We start from the raw sequence: 18,652 nt of genomic DNA on the forward strand, positions 1-18,652 counted from the left end.
TCTTTCTCCACCTGTCCCGTCCTGGGGCAGCCCCTGGCCATACCACCCTCTGCCCGAAGCTGGTCAGCCATAGCCTCTCCCTGGGGCTCTTAAGGGACCTGCCCTGGCAGTGGGGGTGGTGTGGGAGGGGAGTCCAATGCTCGCCCCCACCTCCGCTGGGTTGTGTGTGTGCACACACGGGACCCTCGGTCTCCAGTGCTCCCGCAGCTGCGGCGGGGGCTCCTCCACACGGGACGTGCAGTGTGTGGACACACGGGACCTCCAGCCACTGCGGCCCTTCCACTGCCAACCGGGGCCCACCAAGCCACCCGCCCGCCGACCCTGCGGGGCCCAACCCTGCCTCAGCTGGTACACCTCTTCCTGGAGGGAGGTGAGGCCCGGAGATCTGGGGATGGGAGTGAGTGGGGGTGTCCTCGGATGCTGGCAGCCCACAGACCCTTCCCCTGCCCTCCCAGTGCTCCGAGGCCTGCGGCGGTGGTGAGCAGCAGCGTCTTGTGACCTGCCCGGAGCCAGGCCTCTGCGAGGAGGCGCTGAGACCCAACAGCACACGGTCCTGCAACACCCACCCCTGCACGCAGTGGGTGGTGGGGCCCTGGAGCCAGGTGAGCAAGTGTGGGGGTTCGGGGCAGGGAGAGGGCCTGTGGACAGCAGGCCCTGTGTCAGCAGGCGTCCATCACACCTTTTTCACCTAAAGAGTTGTTGAGTGCGTCCTGCATGCCAGGGTCCCTGTGGTCTCTGCAGATGCAGTGGTAGCCTGACAAGGTCCATGCCCCACTGAAACTCACAACCCACCAGGGAGACAGACCAGAACCAAACAGACGTGCATTGTGATGTTAGGCAAGGCCTTCTGAGAAGCGGATCTTAGAGTGAGACCAGCAGGGTCTGTGCCGGCGAGCGGGAGCACACAGCGAGCAGCACACGCCAAGTCCTGGGGCAGGAGTGACGGGCGTGGGGGCTGCTTAGGAGACCAGGCAAAGGCCGGACGGGCGGAGGGGGCATGGGAATGGCCAGTGAGGCCTCAGCTGGGCAGGACCCTTGCTGCCAGGCCTGTTTGGAGCTCGCAGGTTTGGGAATCTCAGTCCTTGTCCCACTGGGGGACCTGTCGAGGGACCCTGGGAAGCTTGCTTCACCTTGCTGGGCCTCTGTCATCTGTAAAAGGGGGTTGTAAGGATTAGATGGAGTCACAAAGCGAGGCACCTAGCACAGGGCCTGGCACAACCTTGGCACAGATTTAATTCTAGGGCCTTTTAAAAGTGTCAGACCCCGACTGACAGGAACAGAGCCTGACCGGGGGTGATGGACCCTCCTGAGAAGCTTTGTCTCCCTCCCTTCCACTGCCCATGCAGTTCCCCCAGCTCCAGGGCATGTACCATCCCATGTGAGGGGCCGACAGCTTCTCCCCCCACCACTCCCCTGCCCCATTCCTGCAAGTGAACACTGGTGGCCTCTGGGGACAGACCAGACCCTCTGAGGAGGCCGGAGTGTTGGGGCTGGGAACCAGGAGCCAGGCTTCCTGGCAAAGGCAGCCACTGCCGTGGGGATGGCCTGGGATGCCCCCCTGCAGGGCTGGCCTAGGGGATGCTCACCCCCCGCCCCTGCTCCCCGCAGTGCTCAGCCCCCTGTGGCGGCGGTGTTCAGCGGCGCCTGGTCAAGTGCGTCAACACCCAGACTGGGCTGCCCGAGGAAGACAGCGATCTGTGCGGCCACGAGGCCTGGCCTGAGAGCTCACGGCCGTGCGGCACCCAGGACTGTGAGCTCACCGAGCCGCCACGTGAGTGCCCCACCTGGCTCTCTGGTGGGGCTGGGGGTGAGGTGGACGGTGGGGACATGGGACTCATGGAATTGTCCCCCCATAGCACAGGCTGATGGAGGGGGTGCCATGCAGAGGCTGGGGCAGTGCTGGGGTCAGAGCAAGGGGCGTCCCGCCCTGCAGGCAGCTCAGGGAGGAGTGGAAGCAGCAGCCTGGCCCCCCGGCGAGCTCCTTTCCTCTCTGGGTCTCAGTTACCCCCTCTTCCTGGAGTGAGGCTAGGGATGTCCCCGAGATTGGGGCCCAGGCCTGGGGGAACCCCTCTCCCCAGTTCTGGCCAGAGGAAGACTGTCCAGAGCAAGCTGTGTGACCCTGGGAAAGGACCTCCCTCCTAGGGTCCTGCTCCCAGCAGCTGGTGGCTTCCTGGCCAGCTGGGTCCTCCTGGAGAAAGAGCCTGAGCCAGAGACACACACATATACACACTTGCGCACACACACACACACTTCCTTCCTGCAGCTCAGCCGCCCCCCTGCAGTGCTGAGCACAGGAAACGGTGGCCCTGTGGTCACACCTGGCCTCCGCTCACCAGCTGTGTAGCCTGGAACTCCCTTCCCTGTCTTATGCACGAAGGGACAGACAACCCCCCTCCTCCAAATGATGTCTTGGGCTGAAGAGCCCAGGCGGTGCCCAGGGAAGGCTGGCTTCTTCTTCTCCCTCGTGGACACTGTCATCCCCACCATGAGGTCTGCAGGAGCGCCTGGGACTGCCTCTGTTGGGAACCCAGCAGCTCCTCTGCCGTCAACTGTCTGGCCCCTGCCCAGGGGACAGAGACCCCTCCCCAGGACAGACATGGCCCTCAGCTGGCTTCCAGGGCCTCCAGGGTACCTGCCCCAAGCTGCCTTCTGTACCAGCAACTGGCTCCTTGGCAGCCCTTGGGCAGGCCCAGCCTAGCCAGTGCCATGCCTTGCTGCCCCTGCCACTGGCAGGGAAGGCCTTGCTGCCCCATTACCTCGAGGCCCAGCAGAAATCCCACCCGCCCCGAGTGCCCTGCCCTGCGCATTCATCCAGCAGGCACCGCCACACGGCCTGCACATTGCCCTAAGGTAGCTGTTGGTGCCCAAGTGAGCCGCTTAAGGGGGGAGGCCAAAGAAGTGACCAGGACGCTGTGCCCCTGGAGTCCCCAGGATGTTTTGATGACTTGTTGGCAGGACGTCTGAAAAGTCTGGAAACTCCAGGGTGTGCAGTCATCACTGTGAGGCAGCTGACATAGCAAGGCCACATCCGTTTGCCTGTGGAGGTGGGGATTACTGGCAGCGGAGGGGACTAGGGCCCCCTGAGAAGTTCAGAAACTTGCCTGAGGTCTCAACAGTGGGAACAGGACGCAGGTTGGCGGATGTGTAGGTTAGAGCCGCTGCCCAGAGCCGGGGTGGGGGATCCGGCCTGCTTCCTCGTGCCCTCAGCTGGGCCCCGGGGATGTCCCAGGACCAGGGCTGCCAGTTGCCTTCTTGCTTCTCCTCCCACGGGATGTCTGCTGAAGTGAGCAGGGCCAGGCGGCAGCTGGAGGCTGTCACCGGCAGCGGGAGCGAGGCCAGGAGGCTGGAAGCAAGCCACTTCCCAAAATAGCTCTGATAAGCATGGGGCAGGAGGGCCGGCCAAACCTCAGCCTCGGACAGGCGGCCTCCGTTTGTCCCTCCTCAGGAGGTCTGGGCTCTGCTGACGGGCTGATGGCCCAGGTCACACCTCCTCTCCTGGGGCCTCAGTGACTGGCCTGGCTGACGGGACTCTGCCGGGGTGCGCGACCTGGAGGCTGAGGCTGGGTACAGCCCAGGGGGCAGGGAGGTCTGGCAGGACAGGTGCCTTTGGCTAGAGGGTAGGGGTAGGGGGCAGAGGCCACTGTAGGCTGGCAGGAGGCCCCTGGGACTTCAGTTGTGTGCCAGGCCCTTGGGGTCACTCAGGGTCCACAGAGACGGAAAGGGTGGCACGCTCCTTGGCTTCTCACAAGCCCCTGAGGAGTCAGGGCTGGGGTCTCAGGGTCTTCCTCTGGACACCCGAGCCCAGCAGGCCCAGTTCCCCAGTCCTAGGGTGTGGGTCCAGGCCAAGGGCAGGAGGGACAGGGAGCAGCTGGAGATCTACTCCTCAGGTCAAGGGGAGACCTTCCAGAAACAGCAGGCTGACGCTTTGGGGGTGGCTGCAGGTCTTCTTAAGGTCTTTGGGGGACAGGGAGATGGCCGAGGTAAAATCTCAGAGAAGCTCCTCCCCCGTGGCGTGGGCAGGGGGGTGTTCGGGGTGCCCAGCCTGTGGGTCCTGACCCGCCCTCTGCTCCCCTAGGCTGCGAGCGCGATCGCCTGTCCTTCGGTTTCTGTGAGACGCTGCGCCTGCTGGGCCGCTGCCAGCTGCCCACCGTCCGCGCCCAGTGCTGCCGCTCCTGTCCCCCGCCCGGTGTCCCCTCCCGCGGCCACCAGAGGGTCGCCCGCCGCTGACCCGCGCCCCGGCCCCCAGCGGCCAGGACGCACAGACAGACTGACGCACGGACCTCAGCGCCCAGCATGGGCTGTGGCGGAGCCCCGCCCCTCACGCCCTAATGGTGCTAACCAGGGATCCCACCAGTGGCAGGCTGGGGATCCCTTCCTCTCAGAAAAGGTATTTTTTTATTCTAACAGTTTGAATAACATTTATTATTATTATTGTCGTAATAAACAGGCATCTACTGTTTCCAAGTGCAGCCTGGCTTCCTCTTGGCGTGGGGGAGCTCCTCCTTGCCATGGTTAGAGAGCATCTTTTCAGTCCGCTCCTCTGGGAGGTCTGCAGGGAGAGAGGGGCCCGTGGGGACAGGAAGGGTGGAGGGAGTCAAAGCAGACGCAGGCTTCTAGAGGAGGTGTGTGCTGGTAACAGGTGGTGGGAAGGTTTTTTGGGCACAGATACAGCCTGGCAGAGGCCCAGGGGGTGCTGGTCCCAACCCTTACTTCATGGCCCCTGCTCAGCCCCCCACCCGGCCCTTTCCAGACCCCTGCATTTCACAGGGATTGAGCCACACCCCCTTGAGAAGCAAGGCCCATCTTGTCACCAGCAGGGTCTACCCCTGGAGTGAACCCCATGGACACATCCCTGGCCCCGGCTTCACCTGTCAAGTCTGTCTGTACCAGGAGGGGGGAGGAGCAGACAGGTCAGACCCACCGTTGTTGGCCCTTTTATCTCTGTGCTCAGGGACAGGGCTGGGCTGGCTCCTTCCTCACTGGCAGTCCCAGGTGCTGGCTCTTGCTCTGTTGACACGTGGTCCTGCCACCCAGCAGCTGCCACACCAGCCCCTCCCTGCCTGCCACACCTTGTTCCACGGAGCCAGACTGTGGTGAATACACAGGGAGCAGATGGGCACGAGGTGTTTTGAAGTGTGTCCTGGGCCCTGGTGAGGGGTGCAGAGGCTGAAGGCCAGGAAGTGACCTGAACAGGCTCTGGCCCTCACCTCTGGCTGTGAACCTTGGGCTTGACCGTTTTATAGTCTGCTCACGAGTGCTGCTTCTGGAAGGGGCTTGTCCCCCTTCTCCACTCACATTCTGTTCTGTGGCCCCGGGGACCCCTGCTCTGAGGAATGGCTTCCCAGGGCCTTCCACTACGGCAAGCCCTTACAAGGAATGGGGAGCAGGGGCTAGCGCTGGTCCCAGTCCCAGTTGGCCCACTGCTGTTGTGCTCTGTGACCCCAGGAGCACCAAGCCTCGCTGAATCCGGGTCTCGGGAAGAGGTAAACTCCCCAGCTCCTCGCCTGCTCTGTCTGGGAATCTCTACTGGAGCTCCCTCACGCCGTCACACTGTGGCAAGATATTTGGTCTTAATCATTCTCGTGTGTTTTTCCGATGATGGGGGGTGAGGGAGTGGCATCCCCAGCGGCAGCTGGGCCTGAGCTGTCAGCCTAGGCAGGAGGCAAACAACCCGTGACTCAGGCAGGGCACGTCACTGCTGGTGGAAGGAGGGGTGCCTGCTGTCCGATGGTTTAGGGGCTGCTCTGGACACAGGGAACTCCGGCTCCTGGCTCCTGACCCCTGACCCACCCTGTGTGCCCAGCCCTCAACTGCAGCTTGGCCATGGCTTCAGGGCCTTCCAGGGCTGAAGGCATTCTGTCCCACCTGCTCAGAGCAAACCAAAGGCAGGGATGCAGAAATACACAGTGGAAGGTCGAGAGCCACCCCCCAACCCCACTTAAGCCCTGTCCCACCTTTCAAGCCTTTGGGGCTGAGTCCCTTCACAAGTGAATGTAACTGCATTTCAAGTCAGAATGTTATACAAATTAGTTTATTTTGCCTTTTAGTAGGACAATTCCAAAATTTAACTGGAAGATAAGCACAGAAGCTGCTGGGACATGGAAGGAAAAGAGTCACTTGGCAATACCCCGAGTCCGCCACTGCTGGCATCCAGCCTCCCAGGACACAGGCAGGAAGGCAACGGCATGCAAAGTGAGGAGTGGGATTTGTGCAGTAATACAAACATTTAGTTAACAACAGCGGACTGGCTATTTGCCTAGAGTGCTTCCTATATTGATATAACAGAAGCCAGAGCCGTTCCCAGCAATCAACAGTCCTGGCTGGTGTGGGACAGCTGTCAGCATGACTGCAAGTAGCCCCAAGGCTACCTGGGGTAAGAAGTGGGCCCACGTGTACACAGGGGAAGTCAGTGATGGTCAAGACTGGAAGTCAGAGAGGGTACAGACATGAACAGTGGTTCTGGAGGCTCAGGTTTACATACACACGAGAGACCATGTTATACAAAATAGATGTACATAATCTAGAAAACCTTGATAAAAATAGCCTATAAAAATATAAACTGTAGTGAAAATATACAAAAATATAAACAAATGTTCAACCCATAAAAAAAGAACTCACCAACATGAAAGCTGGCAGTTCCCACCTGGTGTGATAAGGGCGGCTCCCCTGGCCGTGGTGTGCGCGTCTGGGAAGCTGGCTGAAGGCTGCCCCGCCCCAGGCTGGGATGGAGGCAGCGCCTGTCAGAAGGGGAGGATACGGAGCTACTCTTTCCTCCGCAGCACAAGAAGGGAAGCGCTGGCTCGAAGTAGTGGGGACAGCCCCGACAGCTGTGGAGAAGGAGTTGGCCCCATCCTGTCCCCAGTCTGCAATCGGGTCAGGCAATGCCTCTCCCACCTCTGCACAAGCAAGTGTTCCTGGCCCATTCCCTCCATGACCTCTCTCTGCTGTCCCACACCCACTGCCTGGCCACTGACGGTGACAGCCTGGAAATACTAACACCCCACTGACCGCTCAGGGAACGGCCGACACCAGGGGCTTCAGCCACACACGGCAGGTGCCCGGGCCCAATTCAGGTGCTTGTAAGATAAGTCTTTTCAAGGCAGGGAGGACAAAACAAGCCTATTGCTGAAGTCAGCATGTTAGTCCCCAGGATGTGACAGTTCCAGGGGAAATCACCTTAGGGGAAACTAAAATCTCAAGGAAGCTGGCGCTGTCCAGCCCCATTCCTCCTGCCATCCCCAGAGGCTGCCGGCCCCTAGGCTGGCGGCAGAGGCGGGAGGCGGTCTCCACCAGCCCCAGTGGTCCTGTGGGGGTCTGTGCAGAGCGAGGCTGCAGCCTCGCTTCAGAGTGAACCCACTCACAAGACGACTTCCCGGAGACGTCTGGCCTCAATTCCTGAAGACCAAAATAATAACAACATACATTTTGATACCTACATATGGAGGCCAGCTCCCTGGACACAGTGAAAAATCAAACCAACCAGCTTAACCAAAGACAGAAAAATGGAACTTGGTCTAATCTGCTGAAACGCTGTCCAGGCTACGAGACTGCTAGAACCCTGACAGCCAGAAAGGAAAAACTATGCTCATGAAAAAAAAGCACTTCTTCAAGTTACAGTGCTTCAATAATCTGAGTGTGTTTAATGTCCACCAGGGGTTAGTTCCAATTTTTTCCAGGTAGTGAAAAAAAAAAAATCCACTAAAAACTTTTTCTTTCCTATTTGACTAATATTGTCCAGGAAAACAGCCTCACATCAGTACATCAGGGATGGTCCACAGAATGATTATGCAAAACTAATCTTCCTTGCACAGAGCCTCTTTCCGGGCCTTCAGAAGGGTCCTGCTCTAAGTATCCCAGAACTGCCTGGGCAGCCTGACACACTGGGGATGGTAGTGACCCCACAGGGGAGGACGGCTGCTGAGTACAGGATTTCTCAACGTGGCAGTGGGGACGGGACGCCCCTGGGAGGGCTCACCAAAGTTCTGACCTCAAGTGAAGGTACCTCAGGCCCTGGCAGCTGGCCTCCCACCACCCCAGCCCAGCACACTGGCTGTTCCCAAGGAAGCCATGGCTTCCAGCTGCCTGACAGCAATCACTCTGCAGCTGCACCGCCACCCTGAAAGCACTCCCGGAACAGCTCCCTGCATCCCCTCCACCAAGGCCGGCCCAGGGGTGGGCCTGCTCTGTAGGACCATGATCCGCGGTTTCCTTAGAATCCCATCCACATGTGTAGAATGAGCCCAGGGTCAACTCTAAGATGGAAAGAAAGGTTCTGCACAGATCCATCTGGAGCAGTGTAGGCAGAGGAGCAAGTGTGGGGTGTCTGGAGAGCCCGGCCTTCCACCAGCAGGTTGGGAGTTACTGTCTGAAAGGCTGTGCATTGAAGGGCAGAAGCTATTCCAGAAGTGGGGCAGGGCCAGCTCCTTGAAGCCATCAGCATGAGGTCTGTGGGCTTTCCATAGGCCATTTCTGAACAAGGGATGTGCTTGCTTTCCTAAGAAAATCCCTTCTTTCACACGAGCCTTATGTTACCCAAAGCAGTCAGACCCTGGCCCAGGAGTGTGTGAGGCGTGGTGGGCGTCCTCCATGGCTACCGTTCAAAACAGTGCCTATGAGCACCCACTATGTACAGGAGCGACCACAGGGCAGACGGCCCATGGAAGGTTTCCTAAGGGCAGAGACATCAACACAGCTGACAGATACTGTAAACAGGCTCTAGAAACGAGCTAGCTCTAAGCCCGGTGAGGTACCAATCAGGCGGAAAGCATGATGGGACAGGAGCAGCATCTGCCATGGCATGCAGACGGCTGTAAACAGAGGAGACCCGAGTGGAAACGAGAAAGTGCAGTGTGGCTTTGGACGTCTGCCCAGCAGACTTCCAGAGACCCCGGATGTTACATTCTGGATGTGGAACGAGGGCAGGCGTCTCTGCAGTTCACCCTTTGGCACACTTTGGTTGCAAGGAGAGCAGCGTCCTGGGCGGGGGTGTGGGGCAGCACTCAGGTGTCCTCTTCCTCGTCACTGACCAGCTCGCCTTTGTCCGGGCTGGTGTCCCGTTCGCGCAGGAAGTCCTCCCGGATGGCCTCCAGCTCCGTCAGCTCCAGCCGGACCTTCTCCAAGTGGTAGGCCCGCCGGTTCCGGATCTGCCGCAGGGGGAATGGGTTCAGGTCCCCAAAGGAGATCCCAATCAGCTTCCTAGTGGAACACAGCAGAGACAGAGCATCGGGGGGGTCAGGCGAGAGTTCAGCCTGGCCTGGGTGCCCAGGGGCATGGGGAGACGGACCCCAGACACCGTGCAGAGGGCCTGACGTGGGTGTGTCATTCAGAGGCCAGTGCACACACAGAGGCCGCAGGGCACACCCCAGATGACGGCCTGGAACCAGTTCCACCACACACTCCCTGCATGACACGGAACATGGGAAGCTCCCCCTTTTCAGCCCCCATTCCATCTGTACACTGAGGTGACAGCAGTGCCACCTCCCACATGGGTTTACTCGAGTCGCCGCTGAGGGCCATCAAGACTTGCTCAGCGGTGGTGGGCCTCTGCGGCCTCAGAACCGGCATGAGGCCTGGTGCGGGGCGCCCTCAGGAAAGCGCAGCTGGACCGACTGACGGGGTGAACCGATGCACAGATGCCCCAGCGAACCTGGGGACAACTGTCAGGCCAAGTCAGTGGTGTGACAGGTATTAAGATGAAGCGTACGGAGAAGTGTGCAGTTCATAGGTTTCATACTATGCCCAGGTCTAGGCACCCACCACAGTAAATATTTAAAAATCATGGGTTTTGCCCCTTACCACTGGCCAGCAGTTTAGTAAAAATGGAACTAGAACGTGCCCAAGGCCTGGCTATGGACCTCTGACACTAACCATGCCACGTCTCTGCAGTTGTCACAGAGCCGGTTCCTCCACCCCTCAGCCCCTGCCCCGCTCCTGCAGGCCCCAGCAGCAGGGACCAAAGGCCTGACACTCTTACCCCAGGAGAAGCTGTGATGAAACAGAAATGTCACTGGACTTCCCCCCAGCTTCCTCCCCGTTTACTCCTGCTACTCCTCAGTCACGTGGGCCATTTTACTATAAGGTGTACACAGGTGAGAAGACACACGCCCTTAGCATCCCTCCCTCTGATATTTTTAAACACCCACTTCTTAGACATGCCTCACACCAAGCCAGATGACGCTCCTGCCAGAAGGTAAAGGGTCAGAAAGCCTGGCTCTCAGAGCTGAGCTCCCCAGAGCGTGTTCCAGAGCCAGTGAGCAGGACTGGCCTGAGCACAGCCACAGCTCAGTGCGGCTCTCGGTGAGACAAGACGCTGGCCAGGAACGGGGAACCAGACCTGCAGGGCCAGCCCCTTTCCTCTGACAGCTGTCAGTCATGGGTTCCATACACCTGGCATCGAGGTGTCCAGGCCCTTCCTTGCTACAGAAAAACCAAATTAGGCTGATACTGTCCGCTGCCTCCACCAGGCCGTCACTACTGCCCATTAACGCAGCCTGCGGCAGCGTGGAAACCACACCCCACTCTGCCTGGGGCCTGGAAGGTCTAATCGAGAGGTGAGAAATGCCCTGTGTCAGCTAAGTTCAGAAGACGATACTTTGCACGTGAGAGGTCCCCAAGAGTCCTGACTCAGACTTGTTTTACCCACCTCTCCCGACCACATCTGACTGGGAATTCCTGCCTCCTAGTCTGTGGAACCAGTGTCCTGCACAGTTGCTGTTCCTTGGAACCACTGATCTGGGGAGCTTATTGAGCACTGGGGCCCTGCTACAGAGGTGGGGCCCCACCACCGCAGGCATCTGCAGTCCTGCAACACCCCCGGGAGAGTCCTGCGGCAGCCAGGACTCTGGGTCCAGGGGACCTTGACTTCCTGCAGTCACTCACCAGGTGGCGCTGCAGGAGCACGCACGACCAACCATGGCCCAGTTCTGCCTGTGTCTCTGCCACCCTGCAGGGCATCACCCACAACCCACACCAAACTGTCCCGGGCTGGAGCAGGATGCCCTCCACAGGCATTAGCTCTCGGAGTGAAGTTCACCTCACACCATTCTCGTTGTCTTGACCGGGGATTAACGAATACTCCCAAGGTTCACCCCAGGACAGGCGTTCTCGGATATCCTATTGTTGATACGGCAATAAGCCTGAAAAAATTCTGAAAACCCACTTCCCAGGCGAAAGATCCTAACAGTAGTGGTGACATGTAAGGATGCCAGGTATGGCCCCAGCCAGTATCTTCTCCCAACATCCACCTCCCTGGTCCCCTTGCCTCACTCAAGAGAACCACAGGGGAGAATGGTCCTCAGGCCCCTCTCTCTGGCTACACACAGCCCCTGTCCCAGGACCCCTCAGTGCTGGTGCCCTGCAGCTCCTCCTGGCTGATGCTGCCCAACCACTTCTCATGACACTGGCCAAGAAGAGAAGCCGCCTTCTCTTCTTATGAGCATCAGGAGGGGCAACTGGTGGTTGTCAAGGAGGTGGTCACCCATCAGTGGATCAGAGTCAGTTTAGTGAGTCATGACGAGCATTTTAAATATGTGATACACAGTGTAATTAGAAAATAGCAGAGGGCACAGCACAGGTCTGCATCGAGCACTGGGACTATTTCAACAAATTCTCCTGTTCCAGTAGCAGACTCTTCAGTATATGCGTCCCAGGTTGTGAGATAAAACGTTCTTCTTATGGGTGGCAGTCAACAGAGCTTGAAGAACATTAATACGCTCCAAATGTTGGTCAGTGAAAGGACTCCTGTGGTTCCCATGAGGCCACGAGTCTGCTACAGGGATCCACCCCGATACAGGGATGCAGTGAGCATTAACGGGGACTCAGTGGTTCACAGGACGTGCACCCCACTTGCCTAACCAACAGCAGGTCCACAGAAACCCTCTGGCAAACACGCCTGGGCTGCCAGGGCCAGAGCAGCTGTGAACTGTGGTTCAGGGGACAACGAGGGTGGCCCAGACAGGCCCCCTATGTTTGTGGAGCAATGGGGATGCCTGACCACTCGCTGCCCAGGCCAAAAAGCCAGGGCCCTTCCAAGTTCAAATTCCCTCTCCACTCCTTTCAAGCTGCCCACTCTGCTCTGCCCCTGGGGGCACCTCGCTCCAGGCTACCATTTCTCTCACCTGGAGCCTGGGCCTCCTGCAGCCAGTGCTGCTCCAACCAGATATGCCTTGCTCATGTCCAACCTGCAGGGACTTCCCAACACTCAGGATGAAGCAGCCTCCTGGGAAGAGTCTACAAAAGCCTTAACCACCCCGCTCTGCTCAGGCCTGGCCTCGATCCTGCCGTGCCAGCCCCACCCTGGCCGAGCCTCTGGGGCAGCTCCCTAAACATGCTGTGCCGTCACGCCCTGCACACAGGTCCTGGGTGCCCTCTGCCCAGCGGGCCCAGGCCCTGCCCCAACCAAGCCCAGTTACCCGGGTTCCCTTCACCACAACTATGAGAAAACCCTGCTGGAACAGCCTCACGAGCTCTCCGAGGACAGGACCTGCTCCTCACCCACCACCCTCTGTGCCTAGCAGAGGGCTTGCTACGTGGCAGATACTCAGTAAGTGCTCGTGAGACAAGGAAGGATGTGCTTTGGTTGCTTATTGGATCAAGGATAAAAGCTCAAGGGCCCTGCTCTCCCGGATGTCTGGGGGTCCCCCGAGGACTCACCTAGCATCCAGGATAGTGCGTGTGAAGTAACGGAGGTACTTGAATATGGACATTGAATCCTGAAGTTTCAGGATCTCCTCTTCCTTGTATTTAAAAAGTGCCAGGGCAAAGCGGAAGATAACCTGCGGAAGGACAGGGAATCCGTGAGGAGAGACGCACCAAGCTCCAGGCGCTAGCTCCAGGGTGGGAGGCCTGCCGGGGCCCTGGGAGCATGGCCTGCACGGGGGCCCTGGGGCAGACACGACCTCAGGTGCCTTTCTCAACAGAAAACCGCTTTCAACTCTCTGGTGGCGTGCAGCAACACTTCAGCCCAAACCAAGAATTTCCTTAAGGAGTAGAATGTTTGTGGACTCCTCCATATTCAGCTCACAGTTCTAGTCCATAAGCTATACAGGACTAGAGATACATGTTGAATTAATCAAAACCAGGGTCCTCTGATTCTCAGGGCTTCCCTGGTGGCTCAGAGGTTAAAGCATCTGCCTCGAATGCAGGAAACCCAGGTTCGATCCCTGGGTAGGGAAGATCCCCTGGAGAAGGAAATGGCAACCCACTCTAGTACTGTTGCCTGGAGAATCCCATGGACAGAGGAGCTTGGTAGGCTACAGTCCACGGGGTCACAAAGAGTCGGACATGACTGAGTAACTTCACTTTCACTTTCACTCTGATTCTCAAACTCTTAGAAAGCTCCGCCTCCAGAGGTAGTTTTTATTTTACCTACTAAAATTAGGATCTGAATTACTGACTTCTGACTATGGGGAAAGAAAATTAAAAAAAAATTTTTTTTTTCTGATTTGACTCTGAGTCACTGTGTTGAGGCCAGAGAAATGGACTCTGGGTGCTCCTGCAAGTTCTAGCAGCTCTGGAACAAATTACCTCACCCACATCTAAGGGTGCTGGCTGGTCTGCAACAATGTGAATTTTCTCTGATTCAGAAAACAATACTTACAGAGTTTAAATAGTGATCCTTCTCTTAGCATCCCTACCTGTGGCCCAGTGGGAAACACTGTTTAAGCCCTGGTTGAGAACTCTTAATACTGACTGAATTTAAAAGGTGATGATGTACTATGCTGGACACAGTATGGGATTAATATACACACTCAGACTTTGCTGGTGGGAGCAGAAATTGGCAAGGCCCTTCTGCAGGCAATTTGGCATTCTCGATGAAAACTACAGGGTCTTTTGATTCTGTATTTACCCTGGACCCAGCACATCCCCTTCCAGAACTAACCCTGTGGATGCACTTGTACCTATAGAGAGACGGTTAGACAGAGTCACTGTAGCGCAGTCTGAAACAGCAGGAGACTGGAAACAAGGTGAATGTCCATTATCAAGGGACTATTTGATAAATTTCTGGTTTATCTGGAGAAGGGGATACTATGCAGAGTTAAAAAAAAAGAGCCAGATCTATATACCCTGATATGGAACTATCTCCAATAAATAATAAGTTGAAAAATCATGTTTTAGATATATATCAAATACCTTGAAAAAGAGACACAGCACATTGAGAAGAACATTTAGGAGACTGGGAATCTCCTTTCTGCTGCACAATCTGAGTTATATGAGTTGAGTTTAACATGTATTAGTTATTCACAAACTGATTTTGTTTTTAAAGCATACACAGACTGGGTGGGAGGCCTGTGAGCAGGAGGGCTCTGAAGCTGGCCCCCTGAGTCTGCCCTGATCATCTGCTCACTCTGGGCCTCTACCTCCTCATCCATACAATGGGATAATACTGCCAGCTGTTTGATAGAGGCTGAGGCTCAGATTGCAAACCATCGAAGCCCCTGTGCCTGGCACAGGGTTTGGCACAGACTCGTTTCTGATGAACAAGCAACTGACTGCAGTCTCCTGCAACCCCTCCGGTGGCCCCCAGTGCTGGATCACTCTGCCCCTTGGTAACCGTCGCATGTCCCAGCTAAGCCAACCACTCTGCTGCCTCTGCCACTGCCCATGGAATCATCCAGTGAGCAGACCCACCTTTGGTCCCTCATAAAGGAAAGAGTCCCATATTTTAAAGAGAATGTCGCTGACGACGCTATCCACAAACACCACCAGGAACCAGTTGAATGTGATTAGGGTGTAGTCGACTTTGTACTGTTCAAAGTGGGCATGCAGTCGAGGCAGCTTCTCGCTCATGAGGTCTCTGAACACCCGCTGGTCCACCTGGAGAGGGAGCAAAGGGGAGAAGTGTATGGGGGCTGCCATAGCACAGAGTGGGACATCCAGGGCCCCGGCGGGCTGCAGGCCCATCACAACGCACAGCGGAGTGGCCGTTCCAAATGTGTGGAAGGCTCACCCCAGAGCGGAGGGCTCTGTGCCCCAGAAGCAGCTGACCGCACACGGAGGGCGCTCACCAAGCACCCACTGACTGTCATCCTTTCTCCAGGGCAGGGGGCTGGGTGCAATGGCCTGAAGCCACTCGTACACTCAAAATGCCCCATGAAAACGGCTGCTGCAGAGCCGGTGGAGCAGTCAGCCTTGCTAATCTGTATGCAAGTACAGAGGGTGTGGCTACACAGGGCCACAAACCTGAGTCCCTGGCCCAAGAGGAAGTGTGGCATCACCACATCCATTCACCAAGAATTTACTAGCTGGGTAGGGCAGTGAGGGAGTCAGGACTCCAGAGTCAGCAGCACCTGAGCTTGGCTCTCAGCTCTACTATTGACTCCAGGGTGGCCTTTGGCACACTGTTCTGGAGAGCTCTGTTTCTCATCTGGAAAACAGTAGGTCTCTTTCTCCCAGGGCTTCTGTGAAGACTATAAGAGACTCGGGTAAATACCTATCAACATAGGTGGCTGCTATCTCTCTATGCTCTGTGTCAAGCAGGGGCCAGTGCTGGGCAGAGGCTTGAATCGGGTTCAGCCCTGACCTCTAGGAGCTAAAAGATGAGTGAGGAAGGAGACGTATAGGCTGTTATACCAGCCGTGGCAGGCTTGGTAAAGATGTGTTTGCAGAGCATTACGGAGCCCCTTCAGGTCCCAGCCAAGTCTTGGGAGAGCAGCCCCACAGCGGGGAGCACAGGACTATGGGCAGAGTGGTGTGAGGGAGGCAGCCCGGCCTGGCAGAGGCACCATGCCCCTGAGGGTCAGACTTCATCTACAGGCCAGGGGCTTTTCCAGCCTTTGACTCACAAGAAAACATACGTCAACATCGCCCAGTCTGCATCGAACAGAAACAAATCTTTCACAAGCATTACTTAACTTCACACAGTAGGACACCCCTTGATGCCTCAATTCTAGTCTCTTCAACTTAATGTGATGAAAAATGCTACTGCCGAACCCCTATACTGATTTCTCTACCCATGTTTGAAAACTGCAGCAGGCAATGAAGGAAGAAGCATCAAGAGACTTTGGGCAGGAGAGTGATGGGGCTGGATTTGTGCTTTAGGTCTGTCTCTCCACCTGCAACAGGGGCCGAGCTAAAGGGGAGACCCATGGAGGCCCCCGGCACCCAGAGCAGAGGGGATGAAAATCTGAGCCAAGGAGAGGTGGTAGGAGGAGAGGAGCATCTAGATCGGAACTACATGGAGGTAATGTCTGTAAACCATGCAGACCCTCTGCCATCAGAGGTGAGGAGGAGGGGTGCTCGGAATACACAGGCCTCCAGAGGGGCGTGGAGAGGGCAGAGTGTGGTCCCCTGAGGCCGGATCACAGGAATGAGGGCTGGGAGACTGAGACATACTGGTGCCCGGGGGGCATCTCGAGCAGGACAACTGCAGCTCAACAGAGACCTGGGCCGAGGCTCCAGGGCCTGGGTCCAGTGAGGTCACCACTCCTCCAGCGAGCAGTGAAGCATCAAAGAAGAAAGAGCCCCGCGCAAGAGAGCGAGCCGCCGTGCACAGCGGGCCACAGCCAGGCTGCCCAGGAGCAGCGCAGCCGCGCAGGAAACGTCGGCCTCGTCAGCGTGCCCTGAGCGGCACACTGAGATGGGAGCGGGAACTGGAGCGACTGCCTGGGAGAGCAGTCCAGCAACGCCCAGGAGACAGGAAGACAGCCTGCAGCAAGTCTGCTCCCAGGAACGGATCCCGGAAAGCCTGCCAGGCTTTCACCCACATTATCGGTCAAGCTACGGTAGAAGGTGTGTGAATTCTTGGGATGACTGAGATGCTAAAACAACTAGCAACAATCTAGATAAATGTTGAAATGACATTTTAAAATATCCTTCCTTTTTTAAGGAGAATCTAAAACTTTGAAAAACTCAATTGTTTACCCTTATGGGAAGGGTTTTTTTTTTTTTTCTTTTTAAATATAGAAGTCATTATAGTAAAAAAAAAAAATTTTTTTACAGAATGTTACACAGGTTAAGTATCACTGGTTGAAATGTAAAAATTTAAAAGGCAAAGTAACTTATAAAACATTATCTTCTACAGAAATGATTCTAAAGCATTGTAAAGTCACCTTAGGGTGCACAAAGGATAAAATGCAGGAATCATGGTTGGAAACATACATTTTTGTCCAGTTTGCTTTCTGGCTAGAAGAGACAAAATTTCAAAGACCTAAATTAGCTGAAATAAATTATAAGTAATCTTTCTTAGAAGACTTAAACAAAAACACATAAGAAGTTATAAAACCATCTCACGGTATGCAAAAAGTATCACCCTCTCACCTCCTCACCTCTATCTATTCTCCACTGCTGTAAGATTCTGACAGGTGGACCAGCTACTGAAAGGCAAGTCGTCAAAACATCTTACGGGAGCATGCGCGAGAGCCACGGCAAGCCATACCTGGGCATCCTTCCTCTTGGGTCAGTTTCTGTGGAAGCCCAGACCCTCCCACAGGGAAGGTCAGCATCACTCACTAGTGCTGGTACTATTCCGCCCCTCAGCATATGAACAGCCACCACCCATGTGCACGCACCTCACACTTGGCGCTGGCCCACCACCCATGTGCACGCACCTCACACTTAGCGCTGGCCCACCACCCATGTGCACGCACCTCACACTTGGCGCTGGCCCACCACCCATGTGCACGCACCTCACACTTGGCGCTGGCCAGCGCTGGGGACGAGAAACAACAGGAGCAGGTGCTGCCTCCGCATGCATACTAAGTCGCTCAGCTGTGTCTGACTCTGTGACCCCATGGACTGTAGCCTGCCAGGCTCCTCTGTCCTTGGGATTCTCCAGGCAAGAATACGGAGTGGGCTGCAGTGCCCCCTCCAGGGGAGCTTCCTGACCCAGGGGTCACACCTGCGTCTCTTACATCTCTGGCACTGGCAGGTGGGTTCTTTACCACCAGCGCCATTAGCATGCAAGCACTCTGCCTTTAGAGGCTGTAAACAGCCAAGGAAGACAACAGCTGACTATTGGGCCAAGTGATGGTGATGTGATGCCTCTGCCTAGAAGGACTGGGCTGAAAGTGCCTGAGAGGAAGGGACCAGTCAGCTGGCCTTGAAATGGGAGAAGACCCAGGCACACGCCTTTCCTGCCAGGTAGGTGGCAGATGGTGCCCTGTTCTTGAGGCTGCCTGGGGCTTGGCGGAGGGCTGGTGTGGGGAAGGCTGCCAGGGGACGCCTGCTCAGGCCTCTGTTCAGCTCTCTGAGCTCAAGAGGACGTGGAATGACTATATTCATCTCTGTGTCCCCAGAGTCTAGTGAGGTCCTGGGGTACAATGTACACTCAGCCAAGGGGACAGATGGAGAAGCTGCTGAGTGTCTGGACCGCAGTGCAGTGTGAAGGGGCTCAGCGTTCAGCTCTGGCAGGAGGCAGCTGACGGTGAGCTGCAAGGCACGGCACTGGGGCTGACCACACACACAAGGCTATCCCCATTTGAAGAGTGGCCTTATACAACATCCGTTACAGAAAAATGGTTCAGCACCTCATGTCCAATCAACTGATGGAATATTACCAAATATGACACTGAAAACTAGATAACATTATGAGAAAATGCTCAGGCTATCATGTGAATGTGAACCAGCCAGGATAATCAGCTCTCAATCTGGATACTTCAATGTATTGGGGAAAAGTCAAAAGGAAATACATCAAAATGCTAACTGTGGTTCTCAA

At 56.3% G+C, this 18,652-nt stretch overlaps 2 protein-coding genes and 1 non-coding gene across 3 annotated transcripts in view; 2 read left to right on the plus strand and 1 right to left on the minus strand.

Moving 5' to 3' along the window:
• The window catches only part of ADAMTS7 (ADAM metallopeptidase with thrombospondin type 1 motif 7), a 57,151-nt gene extending 52,685 nt beyond the window's left edge, over positions 1 to 4,466 (plus strand). The window contains exons 21-24 of the mRNA XM_018066125.1: positions 197 to 370; positions 456 to 602; positions 1,609 to 1,771; positions 4,076 to 4,466. Coding sequence (XP_017921614.1) covers positions 197 to 370; positions 456 to 602; positions 1,609 to 1,771; positions 4,076 to 4,227 — 636 coding nt within the window. The 3' untranslated portion in view covers positions 4,228 to 4,466. The remainder of the gene's footprint in view (positions 1 to 196; positions 371 to 455; positions 603 to 1,608; positions 1,772 to 4,075) is intronic.
• TBC1D2B (TBC1 domain family member 2B) overlaps positions 6,010 to 18,652 on the minus strand; it is an 89,645-nt gene continuing 77,002 nt past the window's right edge. The window contains exons 11-13 of the mRNA XM_005695084.3: positions 14,629 to 14,814; positions 12,652 to 12,773; positions 6,010 to 9,195 (exon numbers count right to left, since the gene is read on the minus strand). Coding sequence (XP_005695141.3) covers positions 9,000 to 9,195; positions 12,652 to 12,773; positions 14,629 to 14,814 — 504 coding nt within the window. The 3' untranslated portion in view covers positions 6,010 to 8,999. The remainder of the gene's footprint in view (positions 9,196 to 12,651; positions 12,774 to 14,628; positions 14,815 to 18,652) is intronic.
• TRNAS-CGA lies at positions 13,101 to 13,172 on the plus strand. The gene has a single exon. It is a non-coding gene; the product is annotated as a tRNA-Ser (tRNA).

The sequence above is a fragment of the Capra hircus genome, chromosome 21 (assembly GCF_001704415.2).
Source record: "Capra hircus breed San Clemente chromosome 21, ASM170441v1, whole genome shotgun sequence".
Lineage (NCBI taxonomy): Eukaryota > Metazoa > Chordata > Mammalia > Artiodactyla > Bovidae > Capra > Capra hircus.